This window comes from Pongo pygmaeus, chromosome 11, assembly GCF_028885625.2.
Source record: "Pongo pygmaeus isolate AG05252 chromosome 11, NHGRI_mPonPyg2-v2.0_pri, whole genome shotgun sequence".
Taxonomy (NCBI): Eukaryota; Metazoa; Chordata; class Mammalia; order Primates; family Hominidae; genus Pongo; species Pongo pygmaeus.
Genome location: NC_072384.2, coordinates 23687031 through 23703763, shown reverse-complemented (window position 1 = coordinate 23703763; position 16733 = coordinate 23687031). Strand labels below are relative to the sequence as shown.

At 39.7% G+C, this 16733-nt stretch overlaps 1 protein-coding gene across 14 annotated transcripts in view; it reads right to left on the bottom strand.

Moving 5' to 3' along the window:
• The window catches only part of CLASP1 (cytoplasmic linker associated protein 1), a 312442-nt gene that overhangs the window by 99964 nt on the left and 195745 nt on the right, over positions 1 to 16733 (bottom strand). For 7 of the 14 annotated variants that reach the window (XM_063647337.1, XM_054479398.2, XM_063647338.1 and 4 more), the window contains 6 exons: positions 16515 to 16574; positions 15642 to 15719; positions 13659 to 13826; positions 12981 to 13030; positions 12050 to 12220; positions 10173 to 10220 (listed from right to left, as the gene is read on the bottom strand). In XM_063647337.1, the coding sequence (XP_063503407.1) occupies positions 10173 to 10220; positions 12050 to 12220; positions 12981 to 13030; positions 13659 to 13826; positions 15642 to 15719; positions 16515 to 16574 (575 nt within the window). The remainder of the gene's footprint in view (positions 1 to 10172; positions 10221 to 12049; positions 12221 to 12980; positions 13031 to 13658; positions 13827 to 15641; positions 15720 to 16514; positions 16575 to 16733) is intronic. The other 7 variants (XM_063647339.1, XM_054479400.2, XM_063647341.1 and 4 more) reach the window with 1 other exon arrangement.

Below are 16733 nucleotides of genomic sequence, written 5' to 3'. Positions count from 1 at the left end.
GGAATGTTCTTCCATTTCTTTGTATCCTCTTTTATTTCATTGAGCAGTGGTTTGTAGTTCTCCTTGAAGAGGTCCTTCACATCCCTTGTAAGTTGGATTCCTAGGTATTTTATTCTCTTTGAAGCAATTGTGAATGGGAGCTCACTCATGATTTGGCTCTCTGTTTGTCTGTTATTGGTGTATAAGAATGCCTGTGATTTTTGTACACTGATTTTGTATCCTGAGACTTTGCTGAAGTTGCTTATCAGCTTAAGGAGATTCTGGGCTGAGACAATGGGGTTTTCTAGATATACAATCAAGTCATCTACAAACAGACAATTTGACTTCCTCTTTTCCTAATTGAATACCCTTTATTTCCTTCTCCTGCCTAATTGCCCTGGCCAGAACTTCCAACACTATGCTGAATAGGAGTGGTGAGAGAGGGCATCCCTGTCTTGTGCCAGTTTTCAAAGGGAATACTTCCAGTTTTTGCCCATTCAGTATGATATTGGCTGTGGGTTTGTCATAGATAGCTCTTATTATTTTGAGATACGTCCCATCAATACCTAAGTTATTGAGAATTTTTAGCATGAAGGGTTGTTGAATTTTTGGCAAAGGCCTTTTCTGCATCTATTGAGATAATCATGTGGTTTTTTTGTCTTTGGTTCTGTTTATATGCTGGACTACATCTATTGATTTGCATATATTGAACCAGCCTTGCATCCCAGGGATGAAGCCCACTTGATCATGGTGGATAAGCTTTTTGATGTGCTGCTGGATTCGGTTTGCCAGTATTTTATTGAGGATTTTTGCATCAATGTTCATCAAGGATATTAGTCTAAAATTCTCTTTTCTGGTTGTGTCTCTGCCAGGCTTTGGTATCAGGATGATGCTGGCCTCATAAAATGAGTTAGGGAGGATTCCCTCTTTTTCTATTGATTGGAATAGTTTAAGAAGGAATGGTACCACTTCCTCCTTGTACCTCTGGTGGAATTCGGCTGTGAATCCATCTGGTCCTGGACTCTTTTTGGTTGGTAAGCTATTGATTATTGCCACAATTTCAGCTCCTGTTATTGGTCTATTCAGAGATTCAATTTCTTCCTGGTTTAGTCTTGGGAGGGTGTATGTGTCGAGGAATTTATCCATTTCTTCTAGATTTTCTAGTTTATTTGCATAGAGGTGTTTGTAGTATTCTCTGATGGTAGTTTGTATTTCCGTGGGATCGGTGGTGATATCCCCTTTATCATTTTTTATTGCGTCTATTTGATTCTTCTCTCTTTTCTTCCTTATTAGTCTTGCTAGCGGTCTATCAATTTTGTTGATCCTTTCAAAAAACCAGCTCCTGGATTCATTAATTTTTCGAAGGGTTTTTTGTGTCTCTATTTCCTTCAGTTCTGCTCTGATTTTAGTTATTTCTTGCCTTCTGCTAGCTTTTGAATGTGTTTGCTCTTGCTTTTCTAGTTCTTTTAATTGTGATGTTAGGGTGTCAATTTTGGATCTTTCCTGCTTTCTCTTGTGGGCATTTAGTGCTATAAATTTCCCTCTACACACTGCTTTGAATGTGTGCCAGCGATTCTGGTATGTTGTGTCTTTGTTCTCGTTGATTTCAAAGAATATCTTTATTTCTGCCTTCATTTTGTTATGAACCCAGTAGTCATTCAGGAGCAGGTTGTTCAGTTTCCATGTAGTTTAGCGGTTTTGAGTGAGTTTCTTACTCCTGAGTTCTAGTTTGATTGCACTGTGGTCTGAGAGACAGTTTGTTATAATTTCTGTTCTTTTACATTTGCTGAGGAGAGCTTTACTTCCAACTATGTAGTCAATTTTGGAATAGGTGTGGTGTGGTGCTGAAAAAAATGTATATTCTGTTGATTTGGGGTGGAGAGTTCTGTAGATGTCTATTAGGTCCGCTTGGTGCAGAGCTGAGTTCAATTCCTGGGTATCCTTGTTAACTTTCTGTCTCATTGATCTGTCTAATGTTGACAGTGGGGTGTTAAAGTCTCCCATTATTATTGTGTGCGAGTCTAAGTCTCTTTGTAGGTCACTCAGGAGTTGCTTTATGCATCTGGGTGCTCCTCTATTGGGTGCATATATATTTAGGATAGTTAGCTCTTCTTGTTGAATTGATCCCTTTACCATTATGTAATGGCCTTCTTTGTCTCTTTTGATCTTTGTTGGTTTCAAGTCTGTTTTATCAGAGACTAGGATTGCAACCCCTGCCTTTTTTTGTTTTCCATTTGCTTGGTAGATCTTCCTCTATCCTTTTATTTTGAGCCTATGTGTGTCTCTGCACATGAGATGGGTTTCCTGAACACAGCACACTGATGGGTCTTGACTCTTTATCCAATTTGCCAGTCTGTGTCTTTTAATTGGAGCATTTAGTCAATTTACATTTAGTTAATATTGTTATGTGTGAATTTGATCCAAGACAGAATTTTACTCTGTCACCCAGGTTGGAGTACAGTGGCGTGATCTCAGCTTACTGCAACCTCTGCCTCCCAGGTTTAAGTGATTCTCATGCCTCAGTTTCCTGAGTAGCTGGGATTACAGACATGTACCACCACACCTGGCTAGTTTTTGTATTTTTAGTGGAGATAAGGTTTTGCCATGTTGGCCAGGCTGGTCTCAAACTCCTGTCCTCAAGTGATCGGCCCACCTCGGCTTCCCAAAGCATTGGGATTAAGGCGTGAGCCACCGTACCTGGCCTTACTATGGTATGTTTAACTGCAGAGTGAGACAGAGACAGTCTCACTCTGTCGCCCAGGCTGGAGTGCAGTGGTGTGATCTCGGTTCACTGCAATTTCCACCTCCTGGGTTCAAGCAATTCTCACACCTCAGCCTCCCAAGTAGCTGGGACTACAGGTTCGAGCCACCATGCTCAGCTAATTTTGGTATTATAAGTAGAGACAGGGTTTCACCATGTTGGCCAGGCTGGTCTCAAACTCCTGGCCTTCAGTGATCCACCCACCTCAGCCTCCCAAAGTGCTGGGATTACAGGCATGAGCCACTGTGTCCAGCTTTAGTGTCTTTCATCAATTATGAAAAATTCCCAACCATCATCTCTTCAAATATTGTCTCTGCCCCATTTTCCCTCTTCTTCTTAAACTCCCATTAGACATGTTAAATTTCTTTACTATCTTGCACGTAACTTAACAACTCTGTCATATTTTCTAACTCTGTACTATGGTCTGGATAAGTTCTTCCTAGCTTTCTTAATTCATGAGTTCTCTCTTCAGTTACACTGATTCTACTGCTCAATGTACCCATGCAGTTTTTTATTTTTATTTTTTTCAGACAGGGTCTTGCTCTGTTGTCCTGACTGGAGTACAGCGGTTATGATCACAACTCACTGCAGCCTCAACCTTCTGTGCTCAAGTGATCCCCCTGCCCCAGCCTCACAAGTATCTGGGGCTACAGGTGTGCACCACCATGCCTGGCTAACCGTAAAAAAAAATTTTGGTACAGATGGGGTCTCACTATATTGCCCAGGCTTAACTCCTGGGCTCAAGCAATCCTCCTGCCTCGGCCTCCAAAATTCCTAAGATTACAGGTGTGATCCACTGTGCCCGACCAGATTTGATTTTAATAATGTATTACATTTTCATTTCTAGAAGTTCCATTCGTTCTTTTTCAAAATCTGCTTGGTCATTCTTGATAGCCTCTTACTCCCTTTCTAAAATTTCACTTTATTTCTTTAACTGTTAAGACAATGAAACAATCACTTTTCTTGGAAATTTATGGGAATTCTTTAAGATCTAGATTAAAGCTGAATTATTCCAAAGAAGATCTCTGATTTTGTTTGTGTCCTGTGGACACAAGTAATCCACAGCCAACTTAAAATGATTTCTCTATTTGGGTTTTTCAGACTAGAAACGTAATGTAAATTCTGACCAGAATCCTGCATCACGATTTTGATTGCACATTCTCAGGGGAGATTACTTTCCCCCTCTAACCAGTACCAGAGTTAAGATGGGCAAATTTCTCTGTTGTTCTTTTCAGTTTAGTAAAGTTAACTTTTTGTTCACTAATGACGATGCAGGTCTTAAGTGGGCTTGGGCTTTCTGTCCTTTATGTCCTGCACAATCATCACATCAAATGCCCAAGGACCCCAGGGTTTAGCCAAAAGCCTCAGGGTGACGGCCAGCATTGACCCTGACATACCAGGGCTCCTGCCATGCTTAGGTTTGAAGCTGTGTGGATTCACTGCTTTTACTCTAGAACAGTAATATATTCTCAACTGTGAGGATTATGCTGGCTACTAAGTTGTATATATCCTTAAAAAATGCGAGTTTCTTATTTTTTTTAAACACTTTAGTTATTTTACATTTTGTAACAGATCCTTAAGTCCTTAAGGGTACATTCTGTTTTTATTCTTTTTCTTTGCTGCCTCTCACTCATAATGGATGTAACACAGAGTATGAACTCTTATTTCGCTGATTTCCATCTGCATGAACCCCGAGGAATGAGATTTGAGAGTAGCTTCCTCTACAGAAGTTTAATGTTTGTTCCTGGCAGGCACCCTTGGGGGCTATAAACACAAACTACTTTAATTCATTAGCTTGGAGTCTTCCAAACACCACAGGTGAAGTAAATTTAAAACCACAACTTGTGTGAGTAGAGAGCTTAGTTACAAATTATGAGAAAAGATTAGGGTTTTTTTTCCCTCTCTGTCTAAGGCAAAGTCAAGACAGACATTATATCAACTTGAAGATAAAGAGGATTTTTTGTGTTGTTTTGTTTTTCTCACCTGTCCACCTTGTCATGGATATAAAGCCCCCTTGTCAATGCTGGCTTAATGCCAACTCTCAATCTTCACCTTGGGTCAGCTCAAGGTCTTGTGATCTGTGTGTCTTGCTATTCACATCAATAACTAAGCCCTCGGGGACAGCCTTAAAAATCAGTTCAAGCTTGTCATTACAGTCTGTGATCCTCTTGGTTTTGAACATTTCCTTACTCTTTTGGGAACACAGCTATGCAGCTTAAAGGGCCTCTGTTGTGTTAAACTCATATATTTATTTTATAGGAAAAGGTGTCTTTTGTTTCATTTTGTTTTGTTTTCAGTTTATTGATTTGGCAATATTACTATGAGTACCTGTGCATGTTTTTAAAAGATGATATAAAATGCTCTGTGGTAATTAGGGGAAAAAAGTTTCAATAACTCCAACAAGCAGGCTGGGCGCAGTGGCTCACGCCTGTAATCCCAGCACTTTGGGAGGCCAAGGCAGGAGGGTCACTTGAGTCCAGGAGTTCGAGACCATCCTGGGCAACATGGCAAAACCCTATCTCTACAAAAAAAAAAATACAAAAAATTAGCAGGGCATGGTGTTGCACACCTGTAGTCCCAGTTACTCGGAAGGCTGAGGTGGATCACTTGAGCCTGGCAAGTCAAGGCTGCAGTGAGCCATGATCATGCCATTGTACTCTAACCTAGGTGACAGAGTAAGACCCTACCTCAAAATACAAATAAATAAATAAAAATAAAGCAACAAGCAGTAAAAATATACTTCAGTTCTGTATTATAATCTATTAAGTGACAGAGACAAGTAGATAGATGTGAAGAGAGAAAAAAAAGTCGGCACAAGTAACAGAAAAAAAAAAAGAGGTAAAGAACTGTACAACAAAAAGAATTTTGAAGGGAAGGATGAACAAGTTACGCATCAACAAACAAACCTAACCAGAGCAAAACCAGACCCAGAGGAAAACAAAGACTTGTGAGAGGAGCCCAAAGCCTTCGACTTTCATGGAATAAAGAAAGATCATTCATCTCATGACTTTTTAATACTGTTCCTAAGGATTCTTTTTCACTCACATTGCCATCTCTTCTAGAAAAGACTCCAAACCAGGAGAAATTCACCCTGTGTACCAAGTGTAGTTTGTAGGCCTGGTTTTCCCAGCTTCTTGTTAGGCAAATGAAAAACCACTAGATAGCCTTACGTCACTAGGGTTTTTCTGTTCCCTACGTGTTTCAAATTTTCTAGCAAATTCCCAAATTACAGATTATAAAATTAAAAGGTCTTCAAAGTAAGTCTCCGTTCTCATCACACTGGGACGTTTTGGCATACATATCTGCTGTACATTTCACTGCTTAGGGGCATAATTAAACCAGCCTTTACTCATACACTGACATCTTTCATAGAACCAAAATGGAAGAACTTGATCATTTCTACATTTCGCTACCTACAACTATTCTCCCCAAAAGAATAATTTCCTGCCAGGCATGGTGGCTTACGCTTGTAATCCCAGCCCTTTGGGAGGCTGAGGCAGGAGGATGACTTGAGCCCAGGAGTTTAAGACCAGACTAGGCAACATAGGGAGACCTCATCTCTACAAAAAAATTAAAAAATTAGCCAGGCAGGTGTGGTGGTGCATGCCTGTAGTCCCAGCTACTCTGACGGACAGGGTGGGGAGCTGAGGCAGGAGGATCACTTGAGCCTGGCAGGTCAAGGTTGCACTGAACTGTGATAGCACCACTGCACACCAGAGCCTGGGTAACAAATAAGACTCTGCCTTTAAAAAAAAAAAAATCCTTCATATTTTAAAAATTTAAAAGAAGCTTAACACCATTTTACTTCTATATATAGACATGCATACTTTTTCCATCATGTAAAAAGACCAATTACCTAAAATTCACAGTTCTTGGATAATTTTTTACATTTTATTTCCCAGTAAAACTGTACTAAAATCTAAGTTCTTTTTCCTGAAGAGAAGACAAGGCTATATAGTTTTGTGTAATCTTAATTAAAATCACTGAAAGTTAAGTTGATATGGCTTTTGACTACATCTTAATAAACATGATTATTCCCCAAAACAAACAATGGTTGTCAGCCCCACAGGCCATTCAAAGCACTGTAACTTTTCATTTAAAGTTACTTATTTTGGGAAAAATATGAATGCTTTTCCTAAGCATACTAGCTTTTTAAAAAAAGTATGAGAATGCATTCATTTACCATATGACATCTCATCATAAACTTCCTCATGTGCAACATAAAAGACATAATGTTTCCCTCATCAAAATCTCCAAAAATTACTGAACATAACATACTGAAGATAACAACCTAGAAATAAACTTTCATCCAAAAGTTGAGTTTTTCGTTCTTTACAAAAAGTATTTTTCTAATTAGCCACAAATGTTAGGATTCCTTGATGTGGACAATGAATAACTCCTAAGGAATATATATTTTTCTCAATTACTATAGTAATAAAATTGCCAGTAAACTCAAACGTACTCCCTAAATTTCTTTTTTTTTTTTTTGAGACGGAGTCTCGCTCTGTTGCCCAGGCTGGAGTGCAATGATGGTGTAATCTCCGCTCACTGCAACCTCCGCCTCCTGGATTCAAGCAATTCTCCTGTTTCAGCCTTTTGAGTAGCTGGGACTAGAGGCGCATGCCACCACATCTGGCTAATTTTTGTATTCTTAGTAGAGACGGGGTTTCACGATGTTGGTCAGGCTGGTCTCGAACTCCTGACCTCAGGTGATCTACCTGCTTGGCCTCCCAAACTGCTGGGATTACAGGGGTGAGCCACTGCACCCACCCTCTAAATTTTTAATTTAGAGCATACAACTGTTTTAAAATCATCTTGTCTCAGAAGCTAGATTATAAAATATTTAAGAGACTGATTAATAAATTTTTAAAAGGCCCATAATGGTTCCAAAAATGCAGGTGGAAAACTCATATTGAAAAGGCACCAAGTGACATCTCCTGCAGACTTTACCTAGAAAACCACTGTGGCTTTTCTAAACAGAACAGGCTCTCTCAGTCTCACCGCTGAGAGAACAATGACAACCCAGAAGTGTTCAAACTTACAGGTCTTTCCAGGCTTTGACTAGCCAGTGTTGCCACAGCCTGTGCAGCCCCAGTACACAAACACTGACACTCCCTATGCTTCTTCAGCAACGGTCTCTATCGTCAGAGTCTGAGCTCTCTATAAAAACAATTTCTCCCAGAAGAAGAAAAACCAGAGAGTTAGTCTCCTGGACAATAACTGAGAGGGCAATGCTGACCTTACTCAGGACTGTGGAACTGATGAAAAAAAAAAAAAGTTAAAAAGTCCTAGGGCTGGATGGAATAACAGGCTGATTTCAATTCTGTTATACAGGCATAGAAATCAGGGCATTCTGGAAAAACATATAATTTCCCATATAATGTCTTTGCTTTCCATTTCATCTACATTATTCTCTTCCACTCTCCTCCTTCCCTCCCAGCAAGGCTGAGAAAACACTCAGGATTGTTTCTTTGGGCAGGAGAAACATAAAATTACCCATATTAGCTTAACAAATGAAGAAAATTATCAACCAGCTTCCCAATCACACCAGCCTCTGCCTTCTGCTGTCAGACATGACGTCCTCATCAGGACAGAGGTTTCTTGCCCTTATTTTAATTCTGGAATTTTTTTTGTTTTACAAACTTGTCCGACCCTAAGAACCACCAATGAGGCTTATTAGAAATTCAGATTCTCTGGTTCCTTCCAAACTTAATCAGCATCCTCAGGGTGAAGGACCTAAGAGTATTTTTTTAGTAAGTATCCAAGTAATTCTCACGATGTGATAAATTTAAGAAACACTGCTCTTGGGATCATGTTCCCCTTTAAAAAAAAAATCCATTCATCTTTCTTTCATGAGTCCCTTAGAAAGTAACATATGGATTAAAAGAACTGAGCTGCACACATCAAGTTAAACCCAGCCAACTTTGCATGCTAGCCCTTTAGAGTGACTAAATAATATATGAAAATGAACTAGCTGTTCCTAACTGTTAAGTAATTATCCTGAAGGTTGGTGGGTCTAAGGCTCTATTTAGGCAGAGAAGGTTCCTCTAAATTTCAATTACTTAAAGCATTATCATGCATTCTATCTAGCAAAGGAATGATATTGTCTTATATGCACTTATCAAAAACCTGCAAAGACTAAAACAACTGTCTAAAATTCAAAAGGTAATACAAAAATAGAAAGAGCTTCTTGAGAATGGCATAAAAAAGAAAATAAAGTGGATCTGGATATGCCGATTTCTTACAGCATTACTATATCCTCGGTGTGTAGCACAGAACATGACACATGGAAGGCATTTAATACACGGTTGATGAGGGGATGAATGAGAGTAAATCAATGAATGGGGCGTGTGTCCGTGAGACAAATAAAAAATAGCATCATATAAGTCAGTAGTACCTTTAGAGGAGAGAAAAATATATTTTTTTATTTCTTTAAATTACCTGTTAGAAAACGTTTACCAGCCTTTAGTCTGAATAACTGACATTGAAATTTACTTTCAAAACAGGAAAGGCAAATCCTGAGAGGCCCACAAAAGCACAAAAGGAAAGAAAAGGAAACAAAAGCTAAGGTAGTGCTTCAGGAGTAATAAAAGCCAAGACAGGCAGTCCATGAGGACAGTAGCACACAGTGTGACATCGACGCTCCTCCCCAGAGTGTGGACTCAGCATTAAAAACCACGCGCAGCATACTTTAGTGCTAAAATTCACAAGAACAAAGACTGAACAAGAAAGGGAAGGAGAACTCAGGTAGAGGTAGGGCAAAAACCCAATGGAGACAGAATGAAAAGAGAGGAGGAGAAATAGCGTGCAACATCTCATGCAGGGACCTTGGTGAGGACAAGTGGGTACTGGGCAACACTTGGTGAGAACAGAGGACCAGAGAAAGTGAGACACACCTCAATCACAGAAACAAACCGCTTACCCTCCGCTTTAGTGGTAGTACCATCTTTAAGCAAATTAAAAAACAAGGGAAGGGATAACAGGGAACAGTTAGTAACATTCAAAAAATTAAAAAGCCGAATGTTATTAGCTACTAAAAAAGCAAAAGTACAATTTAAAACAAAATTAAAAGGGAAACAAGTTAAACAGCAAAGCAGAGTCTGAAGCAAGTAAGTGTGCCTTGTATTGAAATTAGCTTAATATAGCATAATGGTTTTTTTGCCTTTGGAAAATAAAACACAGAAGGGCAACCCAGGGTAGTGCCACAGTTGAAAGAAAGATTGTTTTTTGTTTTAGCCAACTCTCATCCTCTTAAGAGTTCCTTTTTCTTGGAAGAAAGTACCAGCAGAACAGGGCAGAGAGGAGGAACTAGAAGCTAAAATACTAAAGAGTTACCCAAAAGGCAGAGCCAAGTAAGAAGCTCAGAGAAGCTTGCTCTAGCAATGCCTATCCCAACTACACGTCCAGCAGCAAAAGCTGTCAAGCATGGTACCTGAGTCCAGGCCTATGTATTCCATGTCTTCCCTCATGTGTCTGGACTCTAGAAGTTTGGAAAAGGATCATCAGCTTTAATGCTACACTTCTGCAAAGATGTCATGTGTCAACCTAGGTAGCAACTGTAACAAATTCTCACTAGGATTGTGTTATATTTCAATTTTTTGGTGCTTTTGTTTGGGGACAAAATAAGGGAAGTTGAGGTAGAATTCTCAGGAAACAGAGAATTTGAATACCCCAGTCTCGTTCTTTGAAGAGGTTAATACTGGACTGAAAGCTTATCATCAGTGCTTCTGAAGGGTCAGCTCCATATTATCATACCAAAAGACGTGAGGGCTTTTACTAGCACTGGGGGAAGTCTATACCAGCCATATTCAAACACTCCAAATACAGACAGAAAAACAAAAACACTGAGGCTGATTTTTACTCACTTTTTCCAACAATGAAACAAATACTAATTACAAATACTAAAGGTGGATCTAATATACTAAAGCATAGGTAAGTACTGAGAAACGAAACTAAAATTAACAGAACTAATTCAGCATAGGAGGAAGAGTTGTTACTTCTCCTTTGCTCAATGGTTACATATGGACAACACTCCTACATAATGTTGCAATAGTTAAAACGATTTTAAAAAGAGAGTTCTTAATGAGTTTCTTCTGGATTGTTATGGGTGTATGAGGTATTTCCATAAAAACAAGACTGACTGAGCAAATGTTCCAGAACACATATCTTTCAAATTAATAATGCTCCTATCACAATCACACTTTCTTCCACCTTACAGGACAATAGTTTATAAAGAACCTTTATATAATCTCATTTTGCCTCATATATGAGTTAGGTGGCTATTATTACAAGTAATTTGCAGGTATGGAAAATAGATTTACAGATTCCATGGCCTACTCCAGGTCACAGAGCGAATAAATGGCAGACCCTAAAATCTTCTCTGGGTGCTATTTGTTCACTGTGCTTCCAATGTTCAAAACATTTTGAGAACATTAGTTTTAGAACTGACTCTGGAATTTGTCTGAAAGTTACATGAGTAACTCCACCTCGATATTTCAGGAAGTTTAAATTTTATTCATTTCCTTAAAATCTAAAGTAGAACCAATCCAGCTAAGTTTTTGGCTTTGAATGAATTGGCTCTTACAAAAACAAAACGAAATAAACAATTAGCCTGACACATAGTAAGTGTTAAGCATCTGCTGAAAAATATGAGTAGTTGATCTATCACTATGTCAGATATTAAAAGTTTTGGAAGTAGTTTTTAAAAAACTTTTTTGGGCAATCATCAGAGTAAGGGCATGCTCCTCCCAAGGTGACACATGGAAGGACAACACTCTTCTGCACAGACATGGTTATGCTGATTCATGAGCTCATCACATTCCTTCAGATTTCTCCTGCCATTCCCCACAACCCAATCCGATTATCCCTGCCAGCTCTGGTTATATTCTCAAATTGAGAAACACCTAACGACACTGACTACCTTTGGTGAATCCCTCACTGAACCTGCTGGCTCTGCTCCCACCAGCGTCAGAGGGGGAAAAACTTAGCTTTGACAATATGGGAGGTGGCTGGGCTTGCCGTGGAGGGGGAGGAAGAGTTGAGGAAAGGATGTGCTCAGTGCCACACACCCTCTGAGCATGAGTGTACCGTGTACTTACTCAACACTAAAACGGATGATGCACCGAAGAAAGGGACACTCAACAAGGGTGGCTGGCTGATCAGCAGCAAGTGCACAAAGCTACTTAGATTTAAATAGTAGCCCCGCAACAGTGAGACTTGCCTCAATCATGGGTTTGTATTTTGCTAAGAGGTAAGAGTCATCTCTGGCAGAGCAGTGCAGGAGGGAAAGGGTGATAGGGGTGTGGTTACCTAAGGATGCGTATGACCCCGGAGGCAAAGCCGCTGCAGAGCTGAAAGGCGTCGTGCCCGAAGAGGAGGAGACTTTGGATTTGGCACTGGCTGCTGCGTTCACATCAATATCACTTCGAGATCGCTGGAGGGACCCAGTCGTTGACACAGATTTGGTACTAACTGTAGAAGCTTTAAAAGGAGGAGATATGAATAAGGACTACACAGAATTTTGAAAATACACTGCTAAAATTTGATGTTGTTTTGCTTTCCTGAAAACAAATACCAAGTTTTAACAGATGTTGGAGCATAAAAAACTGACAAACAGTTTCTCCTGGTCCCTGAAGAGAGTTCAGGCAATGCCAAAGGAAACTAAAAGTGACCTCAATTGTAATGTATCAATTACATTTGTTTTCTTGTTATCGAAGACTATAAACCCCAAAGACAAGGACCATGTTTCTGCTTACTATGAAGAAGTGAAATAAGGAAAAAATGCTCACATCTAGGGAGTCTCCTCATGAAATGACATAACTGTGCCACACCCTCTTACCTAGAGCCCTCCTCTTTCTGGAACATGCCACTCTCCCACCACTAACCACCATCACACTGCTGCTGCTGCTCAAAACGCCACCAAGATGTCTTCACTGTCTCATCAAAGGATCAGAGACAGGAGGTACAGTTTGTGGCAATGTCAACATGCAGGGGAGGTGGGGAGAAAAGGTCACAGAGCTTCATTCCTAAGTCACCCCGTCAATGTTGTCCTCAGCAGCAAGTGGCCCTGACAAAGCAAAGCTCTGCTGGAGAGTCAGGGCAGGGCAGAGCAGGCTACATTCAGGCCTAAGAAGGAACTGAGGGCAGGCCGCCGGCCTCCCGCACCTGGGCAGCCTCTCACAGCTGCACGTACAGCCCACCAGAGCCAAGAACAGGCCTTCTCCACGGCTGTCAGTCTCACCTCTAGATGTGGTACTTCCAGTAGGACTTCTTTTGGCAGACAGTGGACGACTAAAAGTAAAGATGTATATTACTTATTACATGTACTTTATCTGAATTAATACAAATACAAACTACAACATGAAATTATTACAATGAAGAATTATTTCAGAGTTTTCAGAATTTTGTGGGCAATGTGAACCACAATGTTATAAACTCCCTGATTCCCAACAAAGCTTTAACAATCTATTTTGGACTGCCTTTCGAACACAGAGAGTGAAATAGTAACTACAGACAGAAATTAGAAACACAGAGCAGAGATGATAATTTATTAAGTTACAGAGTTTGAATGCCCTCCATTTCCAAACTTGTCTCCAGGTTCACACTTACATCCTCTGAGAAGACTCTCGGAAGCACTGGTGTGTACAGTTCACACTACTCCATAATTCACTTACGCTATTCCAAAACTGTATTCTAGGACTGCCATATACATTTAACTGAAAAACAGTATGCTAGAGACCAAAGCAACCTATTTCTTACCACTCCGTGGTGGTATCTTACCTTGCACCAGATCTACCTGAAGTAAGGGGGCGTTTTAACAAGCACACATGTAAAAACATAGCTAGAATTTGTGTTTCCATGTGACAAACTTTTAAATACAAATTCTCACATGAATGATAAGCAAAGATGAATCTCTTACTTTAGACTCTCTTGAGAGCTGGAAGACGAGCGGTCTGACTGAGGCAGAGACACTATGCTGTCTGAGTTCTTCAGGTGGGACTGCAGGGCTTTCTGGTAGGAGGACTCCAAGGTGTGGTATAAGTGCTCTGCTTCTCTGCTGAAGTGACTGTGGAAACCCCAGTAACATCTAGAGGAAACACACAAAATCCTGGTCTAATTCAAGGATCCAAACAGGTCTTTCGCTGAACTCTGGAGTATTCGCTGAACTCTGGAGTACACCACAGAAGATTTTCAAGGACTGGAAGCCTCAGTTTAGCTGCTAATAGTAGCAGGAGGAGAGGGTAAACAAAGGAGACCTGGTACGAATCCTGGCCTCACAATTTTACTGTCTTTTAGACAATGGGCAAATCACTTACCCTCTCTCAACCTCAGCCTCATTTATAACATGGGAATTAAAGAGCCTAACTTGCAAAACTGGGAAATCTTAGGGAAGGTGGAGCTAAACATCTAAGACTATACCTAGAACACAGGACAGGCTCATTAAAATGGCAGCTATTATAAATGCAATTTCACATCTCTTCATACAAAGTATTTAAAATTGCCTTAGGTAACATGTGCAAAAGAAAAATTTTAAAATGTTCAGAGCTACTTGAAATCGGTATCACATTATGATTGAAGACCAAGAAAAAATGGGCCTGGGGTGGGGAGGGTCCAATACAAGGATAAAAACAGCATAAACAGATCATTAACAAATCCATTCCTAATAGTTTTTAGCAACGATTAATTATGTCACTTACTTTGGTAGAAACTAGCCAAGAAAAAATGGGCACAAACACTTCATAGTTATAGTAAGCTCAGAAACAAGTGAAATATAATTTAACTGTGAAGGCAGTCAAAGAGCAATAAGTACTAGATCAGGATGTATTAATGCAGCTAAGTAAAACCGTAACGTTGCAGGCTAGTACAATTAGATTTTAGCACGTATCAATTATGAGAGTTGGTCAACTTTAAGAGTAAATTAAAAAAAAATCACAGATGCAACGTTGGCAGTAGTTATCAATGCACTGCCCAACAGAGAATGTCTTAATATCAGACTTCTGGTATTTACAGTCACACTGGCAAAAATTATTTCCAAGGCCGGACACAGTGGCTCACACCTGTAATTCCAGCACTTTGGGAGGCCGAGGCGGGTGGATCACGAGGTCAGGAGATCAAGACTATTGTGGCTAACACGGTGAAACCATGTGTCTACTAAAAATACAAAACATTAGCCAGGCGTGAGGGCAGGCGCCTGTAGTCCCAGATACTTGGGAGGCTGAGGTAGAAGAATGGCGAGAACCTGGGAGGTGGAGTTTGCAGTGAGCCAAGATTGCGCCACTGCACTCCAGCCTGGGCAACAAAATGAGACTCCATCTCAAAAAAAAAAAAAAAAAAAATTTCCAAGAAGGTAACGAATACAGAGGCCATGGCCACATAACTGGAGGAAACTCAGTCCTAATGGCAGAAGTACCTCACTTGTGAGACAGAAACAACAAGTTATCACTGTGATAATCCCCGGCATTAGTAGATCCAACTTCCCTTAATATGATTCACACCAAAGAACCAGATGCTTGCAAAGAAGTGACTGCAGGGAAAGAACTCCCTGTGACCAAGATTTTTCATGGTAAATCATTAAAGCAGCTTTGGATTACAGTATGGCTTAATGAATAAAACAATACATTGAGCATGTATACAACTGCCTTCCAGAGCTATGTGATAATTTGTGATGAATGTAAAAACAAGCATTCTTTTGTCTCCCTCAGTCCTGTTTATTTACAAGGTTGAGTGATGTTATTAAAAAAAGAGAGAAATATTCCAGAATGGCCTTTTGGGAGTTATATTTAAAAGTCACAGTTAACAAATATGTTCAAGTAACCTAACAAGTTTTTAATAAGGCAATCCTATAATTCATGTGAAATATAGAAGTTGTTAATTTAAAAAGTGGTGTACAATAAAAACTTACTTTCTGGCTTCTATTCTTGCTTCGGAATCAGCATCATGTATTCCCTTCTTTATTGTTTCAGCTAATACTGATATGTGTCTAGATATTTAGAAAAGAAAGCAGTAACAATCATAAATGTATGGTTTGATGCAGATGAAACCAGGTGGGAGAAATAACTTCCAAATGGCAACAAGGAGCTGGGAGCCTCTGTGCCAAGGCTGGTCAGTTCCCACATGGCTGGGCGAAGCAGGGTACTCCTACAGTCCTTTAATTTCCAACCCTGCCCCAACACCCTAGCGCCACTCCAACCCACCCACGCCTAAGGACTTTGATAACCATATTCTCTTGTGGGATTTCTTTTAAAAAACACAAGCTGATTTTTTTAAAATCTGCACTTATAGCTCAATCTTTTACGAACCCAAACAACAAAAGCTTGTGTCTTTCACATCAGAACTAGTTTCTATGGAAACCGTGAGATAATCACCTTAATATTAAATAGGCTGTCTACATCAAATACAAAGGGAGAAAAATAAAACTTTCAAATGAGTGAAATTCCTTGAAGGACCTAACACTTGCCTACTAACAGCAACTTGAAACAGTTACCTCATGGGAACTGATGGGAATGTCAAGCAGCAGGGCCAGAGTCAGTAACAGTTTACATTGGCTTTGCAGCTGTCAGAATGCACATGGACATAGTAGTATTTCAACCAATGAAATTCACTAAAAGCGTCTGCGCATATTATGTGGCCAACATCAATAAAACAACAGACGTAGTCATGAAAACAAACGCATATACTCCTCCATTCTTACAGAAAGCCAGCTGGATCACTCACCAAAGCATTCACTCTAAAGACTCAATTCAGAGGGAAAAATGGTTTCAAATCAGATGCTCACCGTTCTAGTGAATGTGTCTGCCATTCTTGTAAAAGCAAATCTAAAAATTCAAAACAGCGCCTAAAAAGTATTAAGAAATACACAACTTATTAATATATATTTTAGTGAAAATGAAACAGCATTTTTCTTAAGTGACCCAATACTATTTTTTATAATTAGTACATTTCTTCTGATTTTTATGATTAGAAAAACAGAACATAAAGAATGAATCAGAACTAA